Genomic DNA, 18617 nt, shown 5'->3' with positions numbered 1-18617 from the left:
GTTTTTCGTGGATCATTCATGGAACATTAGGCCCAGCTTCTCTCAGGAAGGAGGGAGGGATTTCTTGGTTTTGTGTGTGTGTGTGTGTGTGTGTGTGTGTGTTTTCCTCGCCTATTCTTTAAAACACTGTTGCAATCAGGAAGACAGTCTTAGAAAAGTCTGTTGTGGATGGGTTTTGCTGTTGAATTTCTTGAAGTTAGCATGAATAAAACTACACTAGGACATAAACTGTGTCCGCTTGGAATATCAAAAACACTTCTTTAGAGGTGGTCAGTTAACAGCAAGACTTGTAAATGATTGTTAAAGAGAACTTTGAATCAAATTATAGCTAAAAGTAAAGTTTTGTTCCTCAAAAAAAAAAAAGAGGAAGTGAATTGAAATACAGTGTGTGAAATTAGTACAGTTACTTACACAGAGCTAACAAAACCTCTACCAGCCTTCCTAGTATTACTCTGAAATGTGGGCCCTCCCCACCACTTTCCATGAAAACTTGTTAGTCCACCACCTCTGATCTTTCTGGCCTCTTCAGGGAGATCGTTGTTAATGTGTCATTTAATGGTAACAAAGTCCATATAATTGTGTGTCAAACAAGGGGGAGGTGCAATTCTCAGTAAATTGTAAAGCACCCTACAGATGTTTGCTACAGTTTGTTGTAATTTTTAGTAGCTGCACAGTATGCCCCTCTGATACTTAGCCATTCCCACATTTTTGGCCATTTAAGCTGTTATTACTGATTTTTCAATATTAAGGAAGTCTCTGTTTTATATCTAATTACCACATTCTTTCTGTCATTTATTTGTCCAATGAACATTTTTTTTTAATAGTGCGAACTATATGCCAAACAATGTGTTAGATGCTGGGGATGTGGAATCCTTGGCTGCACACACGCACGCACAGACACTCATACACACTCCTTGTTCCTTTAGTTCCCAGAGGTTATAAACGGCTTATAAACAAAGCACAGCAAAGCAGTGCAGTAAAACCATTAATCTAGGTGTACATCAGACCTGGGCTCAGAGAGGGGAGTAGAGGAGGGATCCCTTCTACTGGGCTGAGTCATGGGAGTCACCCCACCCCATCCATCCCCAGTCAGGTGAGCTCTCCTCCTTGCCCACCGTGGGCACTTATGATTTCTTTCTCTTCCTTCTTCTTCCTCTTCCTCCTTCCCTCCTTGTCCCCTCACTGCTAGAAGTGTTCCAGCTGCCTCCTGTCTCCCTTAAGCCAGCTTAGTTCCAGCCCCTTTCCCTCTTGGCTCCACTTCCCTTTGGAGTACATTACGCAGAGATTTCACTGGCAGTTAGTTGCAAGGAGAAAGAAAGGAGTAAACCCTGAAACTGTTCCTCCTAATTCCTGCCACCCCACAGCAGCTGTTTGGGCTGTATCCCCAATGCAGTCACCTCTTCCTTCCACCTGGGGTCATTCTCCATTCACGAACGTGGCCAGTAAAGCTAAAGTCCTATATAATACTTTTCCTTTCCCAAGATACTGAAAACCCTTCCTTTGTGTGTATGTATATACAGTCATACAGAAAACACAGCATCTTAAGTGCACAGCTTGATGAATTACCACAAAGTGAACACATCTGTGTAACCACCACCCAGGTCAAGAAATAGAATATAACACCCTAAAAGTCCCCCTTGTTTTCCTTTTACTTTCCTGTCCCTCCTCCCCAGAGGGGCCAGAGATAAGTTTTGCTAGTTCGTAAACTTTATAAAAATAGAATCATACAGTATATACCCTTTTGTGTCCGGCTTCTTTTGTGACATTATGTTTGTGAGATTAATTCTCTCTGTTGTGTGTAAGCAGTTTTTCATTCTCATGGCTTACAGCTTTCCATTATATGGCGATATCACATTTTATTCATCCATTCTGCTCTTGACGAACACGGTAGTTTCCAGGTTTTGTCCTTTAGCCCTTCGATGCCCAAAGACCTGAAGGAGCCAGCCTGGAGAGCCAGGCCTGTGGATTTTTTATCTTTGCTGGTACTAAGTGTTTTCTGAAGCATTGAAGCCCGTGCTCTCATTCAGAAACCTGAACACAGAAGAAAAAAGCTATGGGATGGCTTCCATCATGGGCGGGCGAGCTGATTGCAGTTGGTGGTCTTTGGGATGCTTAGAATAAAAGAAATTGGGTGATAATGGGAAACCAGCCTGGCTTGGGAAGTGTCCCCTGGGGGTACTGACAGCTGGCGGCTCGACCCTGACCCTCCCCCAGGGCCTGGTCGCAGAGGGCTTGGTACTCAGGAAGTCTGTCTGTCCTAGCCAGTGTGGAAGAGGCTGTGTAGTTGGCTTCCAGAGCTTGATTCTGAGTGAAGGCAGTTTCCTTGGAGTATGTTTTAAAGTTACCTAGCCTCTTGAGGGGTTTTTGTCATCTGGTACTACAACTTCTTTTCAGGGTGGTCTGGCTTTTGTGGTCTGGGGAACTGAGATTTTCTTTGGGGAAATGCTTGGGCCTTTTGGACTCAACACAGGCAGTGTCTGAGCCTGTAGAATGTCAGGGGGGTCTCACAGGATCAGACATTCTCCATGAAAGATGCTGATGACAGCAGACCGTGCATTGTTGACTTCCTCCTTTGCTCTCAAGCTTCAAATCTTCCCAAGGGGGAAATACGAAGACTACTCAGTGGACTGAATGATCGCCACTCAGCATCCTGGGGTTGCCATCAGTTTGGTTACAGTTAGAGTTTCTCCACCTCCCTGTCTTTCCTCATCTCCTACCTCTCTCCCCCTGAACACAGTTGCTTTCCTCCTGTTCCCAGACCTTGATAAATTCCTTCCTGCCTCAGACAGAAGCTGTGCAACATTCTCTTGTCCATTCTTGCTTGTCCTTTGTGGCTCAGTTTAAATGTCACTTCCCCAGGAAACCCTCTCCAATTTTTCAATCTTAGACAAGTGCTCTTGAAGCACTTCCTGTCTCAGATACAAGAAGACAGTCTTCCCCATCAGACTGATGTGTTCTTGAAGGCACAGACCCAGTTGCTTTGTTCACTTATGCCTGGCACATAATCCATCCATGTTTGTTAAATGGATGAATTGATGGGTAAACCAAGAGGCCTGAGACAAGTTGTGAGATTGTCTCTGCTTATAATTTGCTGTGTGATCTTGGGTGTTCATTAACTTCACCTCTCCTAGAGTCTCTCTCCCCCTCTGTAAAATAATGCATCAGGCTGGAAGATCTTGTAGGCACCTTTCCGCTTCGGTTTTTTCTGAGTCTAACAGTGAGGAGATCCTACCTGAGGCGTAGCATTCTTTGAAAATGCAGGCTGGCCTTAACATCATGGTTTAAGTGGCCTTAGTTACACGCCCATGTTCTTAGCATAAGAGCTCTGTCCTTCCCAGTTCATCATAGCCTGCTCTGGGCTAAGACTATAGCTTATATTTGCTTTTATTTTGCTCTTCCCACATCATATACATTTATTTCCTGATCTGTCTTCTCTTCCATTAGTGTGCCCCTTGGGGACAAGGTTCATGTGTCACGTGTTACTTTTATATCCCCTTCACTTAGCACAGCACCTGTGAGTTAATTTCAGTTGATGAAAAGAGATCTGTATTGTAGAGAATATTACTTTCATTGAGATTATTCTCTGGAAAGTATAGCTATTTCATGATTATGCAGATTAACTCTAGTTTGTGACTAACATAAACTCTTTTCCACTTTCCTTAACCCATTTAACAACTTCTGGCCTATTTCCCAGAAGGTTGATAGGGGCTAAAAGAAGTAAAACACTAGTTGGTTTAATTCTGGTGAAAAGTTAAAAGGAGGATTTGGGGCTCATTGTGGTTTAATTATACCTAATAACTAAGGTCTCTGAGCCTTATTTCCTCATCTGTGAAACGGAGTTGACACTAGTTCAGTATCAAGCACTAAAAAGGTTGTTGCAGTGAGAGCCTATCGATGGGCTTGGGGTCCTTGGCTTGGGTTCAGGCACACAGTAAATATTTTTAAAATATTAGTTAAAGAAAAAAAATTAGGTATTATATTACATTTTTATTTTCACTCGAAGAATTGCTAAAGATCTTTAACTGGAGAATTATTACTTATTGAGCCAGATTTGAGTGAAGTCCTTCTGGCACCTACTATCCACCTGTCAGGCTGGGAGTGGAGGTGGGAGAAAGGCTCCCTCAGGTTGGATTGTACTATGCTGAGATGCAGGGTTTTTCTCCTCCCGCTGAGGGAAAGGGGCCAGTATTAGATGGGGCCTGGGAGCTGATAGGCATGGGGCGGCATTGAAATTATACCTAGTCATCATGCTTGAGTCCGGATCAAAATGTAAGGAATTTTAAGTGATATTAAATAAATGTCCAAGTCCCTTCCCTGCTGATCTTCAGCCCCTAAATTATACTGGGAATATTTGGAATGGGTACTCTCTCTCCGTGGTTGCCGTGGTTTTCCTTTTAACAAACCACCTGGAAAAAGCAGAAAGGAAGAGGATGTGGGGAACTAGCTAGCATCCATGTAGTGTGTTAGGGAGGAAGAAAATCTTCCTCTACCCTTCTGGGTTCTTGTGGTGTAAGGATTAAACTGTGACATGACACAGATTAACAGGAGAAAGTCACACAAAAATATAATAACAGGGACACATGGGAGATACCGAGGAAAACTTGAAAAAGGCCAAAGCCCTCACCTTAAATACTGTCCTCAGCTAAAGATGAAAGAGGATGTTGAGGGTGAGGAGAGTGAGTTCTGGGAGGTCTCCAGGAAGAGCACGGTCAACACAGGTAAGGTTGTGATGCACATTTAACTCACTGCCTTCTCCACTGACAAGATGCAGATTTGGACACCCTTGCGGACAACGATTTTTCTTACAAATGTAAATGTTTCTTACAGAGGGTAACTCCTGCTTGGTTTTCAATGTTTTTTCCCTTTGCCTGCTGTTTCCTAGAGAATAACCAACTTAAAATAATTAATATACCAAAGAGACGTATTTTAGGGTAGCAAATTCCGCTACTCTGTAAAGTGGCTGGGCCCCTGTGGGTCCCCTGGGGTTGCTCCCTCCACCCAGCTGTGACTCCTGGAGCTGCCCTGTGGGCGGGCTCCTCCACCTCGGGGCTAAGTCTCCTCCCGCATAACTGTCGGGTGTTTTAGTACAGAGAGCTGGCCCTCTACCCCGCAGCCTCACTACATGGAGAAAATAAAGGTTTTCCATAAAGGTTTTCTGGTTTTTAGCAGAAGTTCTGGTATCTAGACACGTGTACACACATCTGGAAATAAAGATAAACAGCTGTAGAAAGGGGACTATGAAAGGGACAATTAAGAGAAAAACGCGATTTGTCATTGGGGACACAGAGTGTGTTTTAAGCAGACATATTTTGTACAATAAGAACGGCTAACTCTCAATACATGTTCTCGTAATTATTTTTAAATTAAAAGGCACAACGACTGCATTATAAGAGGTATGAGTCTGGAGAAAAAAGATGCGGTGGTTGGCTTTTTCTTCTACGTATTTCATGGGAACCATATTTTAGCCTTTCTTAGTGTCTTGAAGCATTTCCTAATTTCAGGTTTACCACCACTCTCTGACCTTTTGAGCTGGAGTTTAGGATTAAAAAATAAGAGGACTTAGGTCTGAAAATGAAAATACATGTTTTTCCTAGAAAATACCAAATTCCAAATACTTGGGAATGTTTACCAGAAAAAGTCTTGATTCAAGGAGGTTTTCAAAATCTGGAGGCTCCTGACTAACTTGACTGAAAAAGAGAAAGGAAAGGGCAAGCAGTTGGTCTGCGGCTTTTGCTGTTTTCTTCCTCAGTTTACTTTCACTACCAGGATTGTGGTTTGGGGTCAAGTGGTGGGGAGTGAAGGGAGACATGGTACCAGGCAACTATGGGGCTTTGAAGTCATAATGGCCTAGGGTCAAGTGCTTCTTTTCTGTTTGTTAGCTGTGTGACCTCAAGGAAGTTAATGAACCTCTCTGAGCCTCAGTCCCTGCATTTGTAAAATGGCCTTCATAGGCTTATTAGGATGATTCAGTGAGAAAATGCAGAAAGATTTTACACCCCCATAAGTGCAAATAACATCATTGTTGTTTTCTGCCTGCTTTTTCATTTATTTATCAAAGATTCTGATTCAGTGGGCCCAGAAAAAATGATTTTTAGAAGGCACCCTGTAGAGTTCTAATGTCCTCAGTCCACACCTTGAGAAATGCTGTCCTTAAGGGATGAGGAGCAGTTTGGGCATCAAGGCGGAGGGCAGGGCTGTCACGTACATGCACACACAACTCGAAGGGATAACCCAACATTGTAGTACATGTCCATGGAGCACACATAGTTGGGGTACCTGACCTGCAAGGCCACAGGCGGTGACCCTTTTTGGGGGAGGGTGCAGAGAGAGTGGGGTGTGTGTGTGTGTGTGTGTGTGTGTGTGTGTGTGTGTGTGTGTTATGCAGGGTATGCTTGGGACACTGAAGAGCTTTCCCTCTGCGGGAGCACGCAGGGTGGGAGACGAGGAAGCAGGGTGGGGGCCCTTGTGTGCCATGCCAGGGAACTCAGGCTTTGGCCAGGAAGTGGTGAGAAGCCACAGAAGAGTCTAGGCAAAGACATGATTAGGTCATGCTGACGGTCACACGAGGGACGAACCAAGAGAATGAGCCAGTAATTATGAGAGAATATAATCAACCAGCTGGGTGGGGAGAGAGCTTGAATAGAGGTGGAAACAGTTTGCATTGAGGAGGGGACAGATTTGAGAGACGTGTTGGAGGAGGTGGAGGAGGTTAGGAGGACACGGATTGTGCTGCTTGCTGGGAAAAAGGAGCTAGTGATGACTTGGAGGTTCTAGTTAGGTGACCTGGTGAGGTCAGGAGGAGCAGGTTTTCCTGGAGAGGGGAAGACAGTGATTAGTTAAGTGCTGACCGTCGTCAATTCAAAGTGCTGAATTGACCCTTGGGCCCTAGGCACCTGGAACTCTGGGAAGGGGCCTGGAAGGGGGCAAAGATTTAGGATCTGAAACCTTGGCATGAAGGTGAGCAGGAGGCAGTGTGAGGAGGGTGCACTGATGTGATCCTGGGACACAGCGATCTAATACCCAGGAGGCTGGGGCCTGGAGCCAGGAGATGGAGCACATGGAGAGGGGAGAGGCCACTGAGGCACGGGATGGGGGAGGGAGGAGCCTGTCACGTGCTTCATCTAAAGAGAGAGCGGTCACTCAGGACGGAGAGGGCCCCCTGGGTCTGTCGGACAGGAGTCCTCGGTGGCTCTAGCTTGGGTAGTTTCGGTAACGTGGGAGAGCAGAAGGCAGGTGGCTTTGATTCCGGGAGAGGGTGGGGAGTGGGCAGCGGAGACCGTGAGTTCTCCCGTGAGACCGGCACTAGCAGGGCAGAGGGAGTCCAGGCGGTGGTGAGGACAGAACGTCAGGCCAGGCGGGGGAAGGACCGGTTAATTGAATGGGAGCTGTCCGAGCCCTTAATTCTCAGGCGTGCTGGGACTGAGGGAGGAGGCCCGAGAAGCAGGTGAGAAGACCTGAGCAAGGGAGGGCGACTCAGGGAGCAGCTCTGGGAACCAGGAGGAGGGGCTGGGGTTAGCGCGTCTGGGCGGGGCGAGGAGGATGGATCGCTGGAAACGCGGCAGAGCAAGGGGCGTGGCGGGCACGGGGATGCCATGCAGGGACCCTGTGCAGGGGTGCCGGGGTGTGAGCTGGACAAGCTGGGCTTCAAGTGCACGCTCCATAGCCCCGTCTGTCCCGCGGTTTGGAGTCAGGCCGCAGTAGGTGGGGAGTGAGAGGGGCAGGAAGAACCTTGAGGAGGGAGAGAGTTCTTTCATCTGCAACATTACTGCAGAAACATAGTATGATCATTTTGAAGACTTTGATAATTATTTTGTATAAAATTAGTATCCGTTTATAAAACTGGTTTTCTTTTCTTGTTCTAGTGATGATCACAGTGCCTCTTCAGAAGAAAAAGGTATGGAACTCTTAAATCAATGTTGAGTTATCGAAAACTTAACCTATACTATGGAAATTTGCATTTTTAGAAAATGATTTTTTAATTAATTTTATCTATTGGCTGCAGTTTACATTCATGCATTCACCAACTTATAGAAATGTGTTAAAATAATCAGTAGGTTAGGATGATGCGATAATGACAATTTTTCAGAATTTTCTTTAAGGTTGTTTTTCAACAGATATTCCAAAAAAAAAAAAGAAATGTAAAGAACTTGGGCCTTTGTAGTTTTTATAACTTAAGAATAGAAAATAAGTGCTTTTACATCTCTCTCCTTTTAAACTCTGGCTCTAATGTTCTTTTTAACCTTATTTTAAATTCAATAAAGTAAGATTAGAGAAGTATTATCAACTGAATTCTATAAATGTTCCGTACACAATGACTAGATATTTTCTTTAATACTTGAGTGTTGTCAATTTTATATACTTAATGAAAATGACAACACACAATTCTATCCCTGAAAGTGGGTCAAATAAACACTTTTATTTATTTATTTATTTATTTATTTATTTATTTTATTTATTTAATTTTAAAACATAAATTTATTTATTTATTATTTATTTTTGGCTGTGTTGGGTCTTTGTTGCTGCGTGCGGTTTTGTCTACTTGCGGCGAGCGGGGCTACTCTTCATTGCAGTGGCTTCTCTTGTTGTGGAGCTTGGGCTCTAGGCGTGTGCGCTTCAGTAGTTGTGGCTCGCGGGCTCTAGAGCGCAGGCTCAGTAGTTGTGGTGCATAGGCTTAGTTGCTCCATGGCATGTGGGATCTTCCCAGACCAGGGCTCGAACCTGTGTCCCCTGCATTGGCAGGCGGATTCTTAACCAGTGCGCCACCAGGGAAGCCCAATACTCCTTTATTAAAGGAAGGTCTTGGTCTAGGTTTGGGGGTTGCTGAGAGTCGAGTCCTCTTTCTGGCCTGTGCTGCTTGTTCTTAAAGGCTGTAAACAGTGTGTGGGGATGTATTTCTTGCTTTGGCTCCTTCTCTTTATCGTGTGCTGCATGGCTCCGAGTCCTTCTGGAGGGTGGCTCCGAGGCCACTTTAGTTGTTGACCTGTGTCACTTGACTGCAGAGTGGCTTAGGAACTCCTCAGCTCATCGCTGGGCCACTGTCTTACTTTTGCAAGTTCCATATCCCTCCTGGGTTTCATTTTTCCAGTACAGAATAATAACCTGCCTAATAAAAGTATTCTGATTAAAATCTAAAAAAAGTTTCTGTAACATTTGGCTGCAATGTGTAGTGTATGGGGCTGTCATGAATCTGTCAAGTGTAGGGTTGGATCTGGCCGGCTTTCCTGCTTCCTGGTGCTGACCTCAACCTCACCCGTCCCTCTCTTTGCTTTTGCCTGTTTCTGTCTGCTTGAGATGCCTCTCCCTTCCTGCACACTTAACCTCCCAGGCTTGTTTCAGCGCTACCAAATTCAAGGACTCGTGCTGAATCCCTCACCTGCAGTGAGTGGTCTCAATTTCTCTCTTGGACCAGCAGAATACTGGCCTTCTTTCGTTTTGTATTGTCCTGATTTCTTCATGTGTCTAAGCATGGCCACTGCTTGTCCTCACACAGGCTGTTTGCTGGGACATGGATTTTCTTCTAATACTGCGGAGTGCCCATCACACGGTGGACACTAAGTCAATGTTCATTAAATTGAAGGGACAGTAGTCTCTGCCCACGCCCAGGGGAATTAGTCAACTGGTAATTAAGCCCCTGTTGTTCACCAGCCTGGTGTGGGTGAATGTTCCAGACAAACGAAATGGAAGAGTTGTCTGTTTCATGAGCAGTCTAATTGAGCATGGCATAAATACAGACTAGGGACATGGTAGCTAAGGGGCAGTCCTTCCCTACACAGAAATGCTCTTGCTCTGTTTAACATTGTTGGTAACTTCTGCAGCAGTTACCCCTTCTCCTATACTATAATATCTCCATTCCCATGCACCCACACTGGCCTAGGCTCTCATCACTTCATATCTGGATCTCTGCAGTGGCCTCCGTGTCAGGCTCTCTGGAGTCTAATGCATCCTGAACGTCAGTACCCCCCAGTGTCCACCAACATCTTGGGGAACACCAAGGCCCATTCCAGCTTGAAGCTGTCACGTAATTCTGCGTCTCCACGTCATTCCCTGTAGGAGAACCATCCCCCAAGGCCAGTTCTTCCTAACTGCATTCCAGGTCCTCCCTAGTCTGGTCACAACTTATCTGGCCAACTTTACATCCTTACCTCTAACCTATTTGTGTCATTTTACTAAATTGTTGACAGTTGTTTGCCTGAATTGACTGTTAACTGGGGAAGGACACTGATTCTTTGGTATAGTAACACCACTGCCTGCCCTTCAGTTACAAAATCTAAAACCAGGTGCTTTTTTTCCCTTCCTAGTGTCAAGTTACTTAATCGCCAGGGATGTTTTTAGGGAGCTGCTGAGTTAATCAGACAAAGAAACAATGCCCTGTGGCACAAAATTGAGAGATTGCCAGGAATCCAACCAAATGTAATTATAAAGTTTTTTGGCTTTCTATTTGCCCTCTATTGGAAAAGGCTTATGGCTTCTTGGGCTAAATCTTTTTTCCTTTGAGAATATGGCATTGTTTACCATTGGTAACTGGGCATTCATTTCACGTGCAAGGCTGCTTTGGCTCTAAAGAGGTGATTCAGTTTATGGAATAGGGTGCTTCTGTTATTTTTGGTTTAGCAGCTTTTACAAAAATGGACATAATCTTCTATTTTATCCTTGTATTTATACTATTAAACTTTGTTTCTTTCTCAAAATTTAGATTGCCCCAGTCCCAACCTAGATACTTCAAAGGACTCTAAATCAGGTAAGAGATATGATTAATATTGGTAAATGATCAAATGAAATTTTTACAAAATAACCAATTCATAGCAAGATAAATTACAATTTATTTTTCTGTTTTACTTCAAACAATCTGAATGAAAGGTAGGGACTTTCATCTTTCTACTTGAAAGAGTTGAATGAATTTTAAACTTTCATGATCACCTAGCCTAGTGAAATCAGTGACTTTAAAGTTTGGTGATAAAGATGTACTTAGTGAAACTGAGAATTTCTCTGGTGGGGCAGTCAGGCCATTTTCTAGATTGGCTCCACTAACCTAATAGAGGGTCCTCTGTGAGCCCAGCCAGGTGGTGGATACTTGGCGAGGGTAGTCCTGGGAGGCTTCCCTGAGGAGGTGATGGTCGACTTGAACTCTGAAGGATGAATTGAGGTAACAGGGCAAAGGTGGGGAAAAGAGTTGTCTTAGTTCAAAAGACTTGCAGGTGTAAAGGCCGTGATGTGGGAAAGTGCACAGTGCTTGTTTTCAGAGGCTGAAGAAGGTCAGATGACTGGAATCAGAGAGAGAGGGGAAAGGTGGCAGGGCCATAGTGTGTCTGCAGAGGCAGGCGGGGGCTAGATTACATAGGCCCTTTGGATTAAAAAATCTGTTCTCCGGAGAAGATGTACAAATGGCCAATAAGCACATAAAAGATGCTCAATATCATTTCAGGAAGATACAAATCAAAACCACAGCAAGATACCACTTCACACCCACTAGGATGGCTATAATGAAAAAGATAGTAGCAAGTGTTGTCAAGGATGTAGAGAAATTAAAACCCTCGTATACCACCGATGGGAATGTAAATTGTCACAGCCATCTCGGAAAACAGGTCATTCTCAAATAGCTAAACAAATTACCATTTGATCCAGCAATTTCTCTCCTCTGTGTATACCCAAGAGAAACTTGTGCATGAATGTTCACAGCGACATTATTCATGATAGTCAAAAGTTGGAAACAACCCAAAAGTCCATCAAGTTTTAAATGCATAAACAAAACGTGGTATACCCATTTGTATTACTTCGCTAGGACTGCTGTAACGAAGTGCCACAGACTGGGGGGCTTAACCAACAGAAATGTATTGTCTCACAGTTCTGGGGGCTAGAAGTCTTGAGATCAAGGTGTCGGCAGGGTTGATTCCTTCTGAGGACTTGGAGGGAAGACCTGTTCCAGATCTCTTTTGTTGGTTTGTAGATAGCCATCATCATGATCATATGATGTTCTTCCTATGATGTGTCTCTGTGTCTGAATTTCCCTTTTTTGTAAGGACACCAGTCATCCTGGATTAGGGCCTACCCTAATGATCTCATTTTACCTGAGGTAAATACCTCTATAAAGACTCTATCTCCAAATAAGGTCATAGTCTAAGGACTTCAAACATGAATTTTCTTTTGGCGGGGGGAACACAATTCAATACACAACACCATATAATGGAATATTATTCAGCCATAAAAAAGAATAAAGTGCTGATACATACTACAACATGGTTGAACCTTGGAAACGTGCTCAGTGAGAAAAGACAGGTACAAAAGCCTGTGTATTATGTAATTCCATTTATATGAAATGTCCAGAAGAGGCAAATCTATTCAGGCAGAAAATAGAGTATTGGTTGTCTAGGTCTGGGAGGAATGGGGAGGTTGGATAGTTAAAAGGTACAGGGGTTTTTTGGGGTGATGAAAATGTAAAATTGATTGTCACGATAGATGTACAACTCTGTGAATATGCGAAAAGCCATTGAATTGTGCACTTTGAGTGAATTGTATAGTATGCAAATTCGATCTCAATAAGGTAGTTATAGGAAAAAAAAACAGGTTATATCAGAAGAAAAGTATCCAAAGCTTGTTGTCCAGAAAAAAATCCACGTGTTTTCTTGAAAAACTTAAGCTCAGTCATGTCTGTGCCCAGGGCCCTGCTTCCCGAACAGTTTGCTGGGACTGTGGTTTTTGCACACTTGATGTATTCCTGTGATTAGGTTTATGTGGAATAGAATATACTTCAGGACAGACAAGTAGCAAAAGTTGTCCCTCTGATTTGTTTTCTTACCCTTGTCATTTCTGAGAACAGAGCCAACTGGCAATCTTGTTGCCAGATGGTAGAGTTTTTATTGTTATATCTGGAAAATTAAGTATATTTTCTCTTTTTCCTCAAGGTAATATTGTACGGGTTTGATGATTACACCGGCTATTTTTATGAGGTTTCCATGTTCCTAGTGACAAAAGGGGAACAGTACCTAAAGTTATGCGAAGTGCCCTTTGGTTTTAACGTTAAATAAAAGAGGAGAACTATGGATTTGTAAGATATAACCAAAATGGAGATTAAAATGGGATTGTGCAAGGACAGCTCTCCCCTAGCTGTCTGAGAAAGGAGGAGAAAGTCCGCTGCTGGTGATGGTGTCCGAATCAAAAGATGAGAGTTAAAAGTGTGTACCCGCAGAGTATGGTCCAGCCAGTGGGTAACACAGATTGTCAGGTGAGTGAAGCGACAGACACCTCAGGCCAGAGTGGGGTGGAGCCTTCTCAGCTGGATGAAGGGGGGCTGGCCTTGTCAAGAAGCAGAGGGTGATTTTTGTAAACTGAGAGCAGAGCTGATAACGGGGTACAGGGCAGGGCAACGAGCCCCAGAGGGGAGACAGGAGTGACCCCTAACTTGGCCTCGGGAGTGGAGAGGAAGCGGGCTGTGCAGCCGCTGTTTCTCTCTAGGCTGAGAGTATGTGGAAGGGGCTGTGGCCTGCATTCCCCTGCTGTCTGCCCCGAAGTGTCCAACCCTCAGAGGAGAGAAAATGCACCGGCCTCTTTACCAGATAAGGCATGGGACCTGCTCTTTCAGTTTGCCTGCTTTCACATTCCCTCTGTTCCCTTTCTCACCTTTCTCTCCTTTTATTTTTTTTTAAAGTAAAGTTTATTTTTAAAAGGTTAGCTTTTTCTAGTTGAATGCAGTGGATCAAAGGAAGGAGTATGGATTTTGTCTGCATCTAGGCTGGCGTTCTGAAGGACAGCCGGGTGTGGTGAAGGTGGCACCCATCAGAATGAGAAACTGGGAGAAGAGAAGCTCAGAGCTGGGGGTTGTTTGTGCACCAGCTTCCCTGAACAGGGAGCCAGCTGTTAGAGCTTTCACCTGTACAAATATGGGAAGGGTTTAGTGCTTGTAGTAGCAGGCTTGGACTGGCCTGTCCCTGGAGTTTAGGAGTGAATGTGACCTATTAGTAACACTTATTAAGTGCCTACTGTGTGCGAGGCCCTGGGCTGGTCCCTCTTCGCAGACATCTTATTTAGTTCTCAAATTTGTGCCATGAGGCAGAAAAATGGTCCTGGGGGCTTGAGCAGGATCCCAGGGCAGGGAGGCAGAAATAGAATCAGGAGTCCTAGGTCTAGAACCGGCGGGAAGGTGAGCTGAAGGGCTGGCCCCAGACTCCCTCTCCCAGGGACCAGGGGCAGCAGGTGGGCCTCACCTGGGACTGGTCCAGGCAGAATGACAGCCCTGCAGAGGTCCAAGACTGCCCGAGGGAACCGACAGAATAAAGAGGGGCCATGGTAGGGGCTGCTTGCTTCTTTAAAGCTGGGCAAAGCATTCGTTCGTTCACACATTCATTCATTCATTGAGCATCTGTATAGGGATGGGTGCTGGGGAATCAGGGTGGTGAGACACAGCCTCAGTCCTCCGGGGCTCACAGACCAACAGCTAAGCAAGCAGGCACTGCTTGGCAACGGGGTAAATGTGACAGGATGGATCAGGAAAGAGGCAGGGCTCACCTACCTTGGTGGGGCAGAGGGAGACTGTCAGCAGAAGTGACATTGTGCTGGCTCTTAATGGATGCCTAGGAGCTCTGCAGGTGGGGTCTGGGGAAGGGGTTTCCAGGCAATGGGGTGGCATCTGTAAGGGCTTGGAGGAAGGAGTGGTAATCATCCTGGGGTACAGCCTGGGGAACGAGGAAGTGATTAAAATGGGTTGATTCTAGGCCAGTGGTTCTCAACCTTGGCTGCACACTGAAGTTATCTGGGGACCTTTAAAAAAATACTGCTGGGCTTCCCTGGTGGCGCAGTGGTTGAGAGTCCACCTGCCCATGCAGGGGACACGGGTTCATGCCCCGGTCTGGGAAGATCCCACATGCCGCAGAGCGGCTGGGCCCGTGAGCCATGGCCACTGAGCCTGCGCGTCCGGAGCCTGTGCTCCGCAACGGGAGAGGCCACAACAGTGAGAGGCCCGTGTACCGCAAAAAAAAAAAAAAAAAAAGAAAAAATACTGCTGTTCGGGCCCCATCCCAGAGTCCCAGGCATGGGTGTGTTTAGAAAGCTCCCTAGGTGATATCAGCGTGTAGCCAAGGTTGAGAACCACTGCTCTGTTCTTCCAGCCCTGGAAGACCAGGCCAAGTCATATCACTTTGATTTCCCAGCACCTGTTTCAACGCCTCACCCTCCCCTCAGGCATCCTCTCATGCAGGAGTCTGCCTCCTACTCCACCCCCCCCCCCACCCCCGCCCCATCCAATCAGTCTCCAGCTTCTGGGTGTTGAACTGCTGAAGTAACAAGAAGCATGTTTGCAAGTGTAACAACATGGTTAAGAGGGCAAGTTCAGGCCAGACTGCCCAAGTTGAAATCTTAGCGCCAGACCTGGTTGGCGGGGGGGTGGGGGTGGGGGTGGGGGGGGATGAGGGGTAATGCCCTGGTGCTCGTGGTGTTGCATAAGTCAGTTCACTGACCTCAGCTTACCTTGTTTGGAAGTGAGAGTTAATGTGTAAATATACGTAAAGCCCTTACATAAATATATGTAAGTATATATATATATGCAAAGTGAGTAAATAAATGTAAATGAGTGAATACACGTAAATGAGTAAGTATATGCACAGTGCCTGGCACATAGTGAACACTCTAAAAAGCTGCTCATAGCTGCTGTATTATCGTTCTCATCTTTATTCTCAAATCTTTCCATTTCTCCATGGAACTATTGTCCGTCCTTGGTTTTGGTTGTCAGTAGTTGTGTGTAGGGAGGGAAGATTGGAGAATGATATTAATAGCTTTCCATGTATTTGCTCAGGGGATCCTGAGCCTGCATGGAGGGCGAAGCAGGGCGGCAGTGGAGGGGAGGGAGTGGAGGGGGTGCACTTGGCTGAGCAGATTCTGCCCGGGCACTCATCTGGTTAGCCAGGGGAGGCCCAGGGTGCGCCTGGAGGTGGAGGTCAGATCCAGATTTGGGAGTAGGTGGCCAGCCCTCTCGGGGCTCTTGAGGTGGAAAGAAGGCTGGAAGTGGGGAGTGTGGGTAGAGTGTGGAGAGGAGCAGAAGGCAAATGGAGGGCACACGGAGAGGCAGGCGGAGAACCAGGACAGACGGGAGGGCTGTGCAGGCAGGATGGGGTGGTAGGGGTCTCGTCTGCCCGCGGGAGTCATGGGTCTGGGGCTTAGTGGGCCTTTGGGGACATCAGGGAACGGATTCCAAACTAGTTGTGGGAACAGAAGCCTGATTGCCGTGGATGGAGGCGCTGAGTGGGCGTGAGAAAGGGGAGGGAGCATTCTTGGGGACCGCTCTTTCCAGAAGTAGTTGAACACTGTAGACTGTTTGTCCTGTGCTTCAGGGAAATGGCATTTACACTGCAGTATTCTGCACTGTTGTGTCATTGAACTTTTGCATGGAGCCTTCTAGACGTACGAGTGCGGATCCAAGACAGGAGCAGCGAGAGCAGGTCAGGCTGTGGGTGGGACTTGGGTGACACCCAAATAAAGTGATTATTGCAGCCAGAGTGTGATTTGAGCTCATATTTAAGCCATTAAAGTATGTTTTATCCAGCTCCAAAGAAAGATAAGCCTTCTTTTATGTAAACCAGGCTAGTTTGGGACTTAGTGAGAATGGTTGAAAGGAAGAAATTAGTTGAGTTCGGATCTGTTTTATTGTATGTATAATTAAAAAAAATAGTTCCTACTTTTATTCATTGTGTGCTTCTCCTGGCATATGCTTTTTTTTTAGGTGAGGACAGCAGTTCTGAGAGCAGTTCTGAAAGTGAATCTGGTGAGTTATCTGTGTATGTGTTTCTTTAATTACAGAATTCTAGTTAAACATAGACACCTTTATTCTTATTTTAAAGTAATGCCCAGATCACTTACATTGCTTGAGGACATAATAATTACTAGTGTCTTTTTTGTGAAGTACTGAAAAAGTACTTACATGGTAAATAATTGCTAGTTGGCAAGCAAAGTAGCAAAACAGGATGAGCTGAAAAAGAAAGACAGGAAATGGTTGCTATTGGTGAGAGGCAAACATTTTACCTATTCTCCCATTAGCCTGTGTTTTTTCTTAGTTGTCGTATGAATATGATTTAGACCTTTTTTTTTTTTTTGTAGATAACGAGACGCCAAAACCAGAAAAAACAAGTGAGTATATCCTTCCTTCCTCTGACTTTCTTTTTTGTTGTTGAAAGGAAGAAAGATGGATAGGCTTTGAGATTTTTAAGTTGCAAGTTGCTTGTTCATGATCTTTTCCTGTGTAAAATTGGGTTCAACATTGGAAAAGGAATAAGTATTTTGAAAATTTGAGCTCAGTAGACTTGGAATACAAGGGACGTGTTCCTGGTCTGCATTGATGCCAAGACTCTGCATGTGTGGTTCTGCCCTCACGGTTCCCAAAGGAGAAGAGATTGAGGGACTGGCTGAAATCTGCAGTGTCGCCGCAGCGGCCTTGGCTTCCTTCCGAGGTGGTCGCCGCCCACAGTTTATCATCGCAGAGTAAACTGTTTGCTGCTGAAAATGTTGTACATTTGTGGTTTAAAGTTTCTGGCTTGCTCTTCTGGCTGTTTGTGAACAACTTGAGTATGAAACCACTGTAAAGACGTAGATTCTAAATATAAAATTTGGTTTTGATCTAAAGTTTTGTGAAAGACTTAGGAAAAAAATGTTTGCATGACTAAGCTTATATTCTAACTGATTTTATTTTACTTCAGGATTTTTCCCCCCAGTTCTTAGAATATAATCTGCTTATGAACACAAATACTATAGCAAGGCAGTCAGAGGGCTCCTTTGTAATATTTTTAAATTAATGAAGTCTCTTCACTCAGAAGTCCTTCTGTCTTTAATCTAATTCTCTCTGCGGTTTCCCAATGGAGAACCCGTGAAGGTAATTGTAAACTCCTTGCAATCACGTTATGTATTGATAAGAACCTGTAATTATTTCTGTATCACACTCGTGGAGTAGATGTCACATTCTGATACCCATAAGGAGAGAATGTGTACCAGCCCTCCTACTCCCAATCCCCTTTATACATTATAAGGACTATTTCATCCTGCAAAATGCGGTCAGAAGTCTAGCCTCCAATAGATTGGATTAGGATAGAAATGAAGTCAGAAAGCTGTGTATTGGGATCCGGTCTTTGTTGTCCCTGGTTAATAATTGAGTAAATGGCCATAGGGACACAGAGCCAGAGGCAGGACCCTCAGGGTCCTGGAAGTCAGGCCTGGACCAGGGCCTCACCAGGGTGGCAACCACGTGGAAGACATTTGAGTCAGAGAGGCTCGAGATAGGCTCATGTTTGGGTGGGAGGGCACGGTCAGTGCGGTCAGACAGGGCATGTGTGGGTCAGGGAGCTGCTGGACCTGGCCCTTGGCCAAATTAGACTCCTGGATGTCTTTGGCAGTGAAAGTGGGTGGGCTGAGGATGCTTGTTTCTGGAGCCCCGAGGCTATCCACGGGGCCCTGCCTTCCCCCAAGGTTATTCTCTTTGTTAAAAGACCTTTTATCCTCCACACTGGGTTTGTTAAAAGACCTTTTATCCTCCACACTGGGGGGAGAAATCGAAGAGACAGCCCCCCCCCTCCCCTGCCACACACACCGTTCACCTCCATTCTCAGGTCAGGTGGAAGGACCCGGCAGGCTGCCCTGGGATGCTT

The 18617-nt window shown here is 45.3% G+C and overlaps 1 protein-coding gene across 1 annotated transcript in view; it reads left to right on the top strand.

The window, feature by feature from the left end:
* The window catches only part of LOC132490480 (caspase recruitment domain-containing protein 8-like), a 54958-nt gene that overhangs the window by 19524 nt on the left and 16817 nt on the right, over positions 1 to 18617 (top strand). Inside the window, exons 6-9 of the mRNA XM_060098827.1 lie at positions 7863 to 7894; positions 10694 to 10738; positions 16706 to 16747; positions 17080 to 17109. Coding sequence (XP_059954810.1) covers positions 7863 to 7894; positions 10694 to 10738; positions 16706 to 16747; positions 17080 to 17109 — 149 coding nt within the window. The remainder of the gene's footprint in view (positions 1 to 7862; positions 7895 to 10693; positions 10739 to 16705; positions 16748 to 17079; positions 17110 to 18617) is intronic.

Source organism: Mesoplodon densirostris, chromosome 5 (genome assembly GCF_025265405.1).
Source record: "Mesoplodon densirostris isolate mMesDen1 chromosome 5, mMesDen1 primary haplotype, whole genome shotgun sequence".
NCBI lineage: Eukaryota > Metazoa > Chordata > Mammalia > Artiodactyla > Ziphiidae > Mesoplodon > Mesoplodon densirostris.
This window is presented reverse-complemented; position numbering and strand designations above follow the sequence as displayed.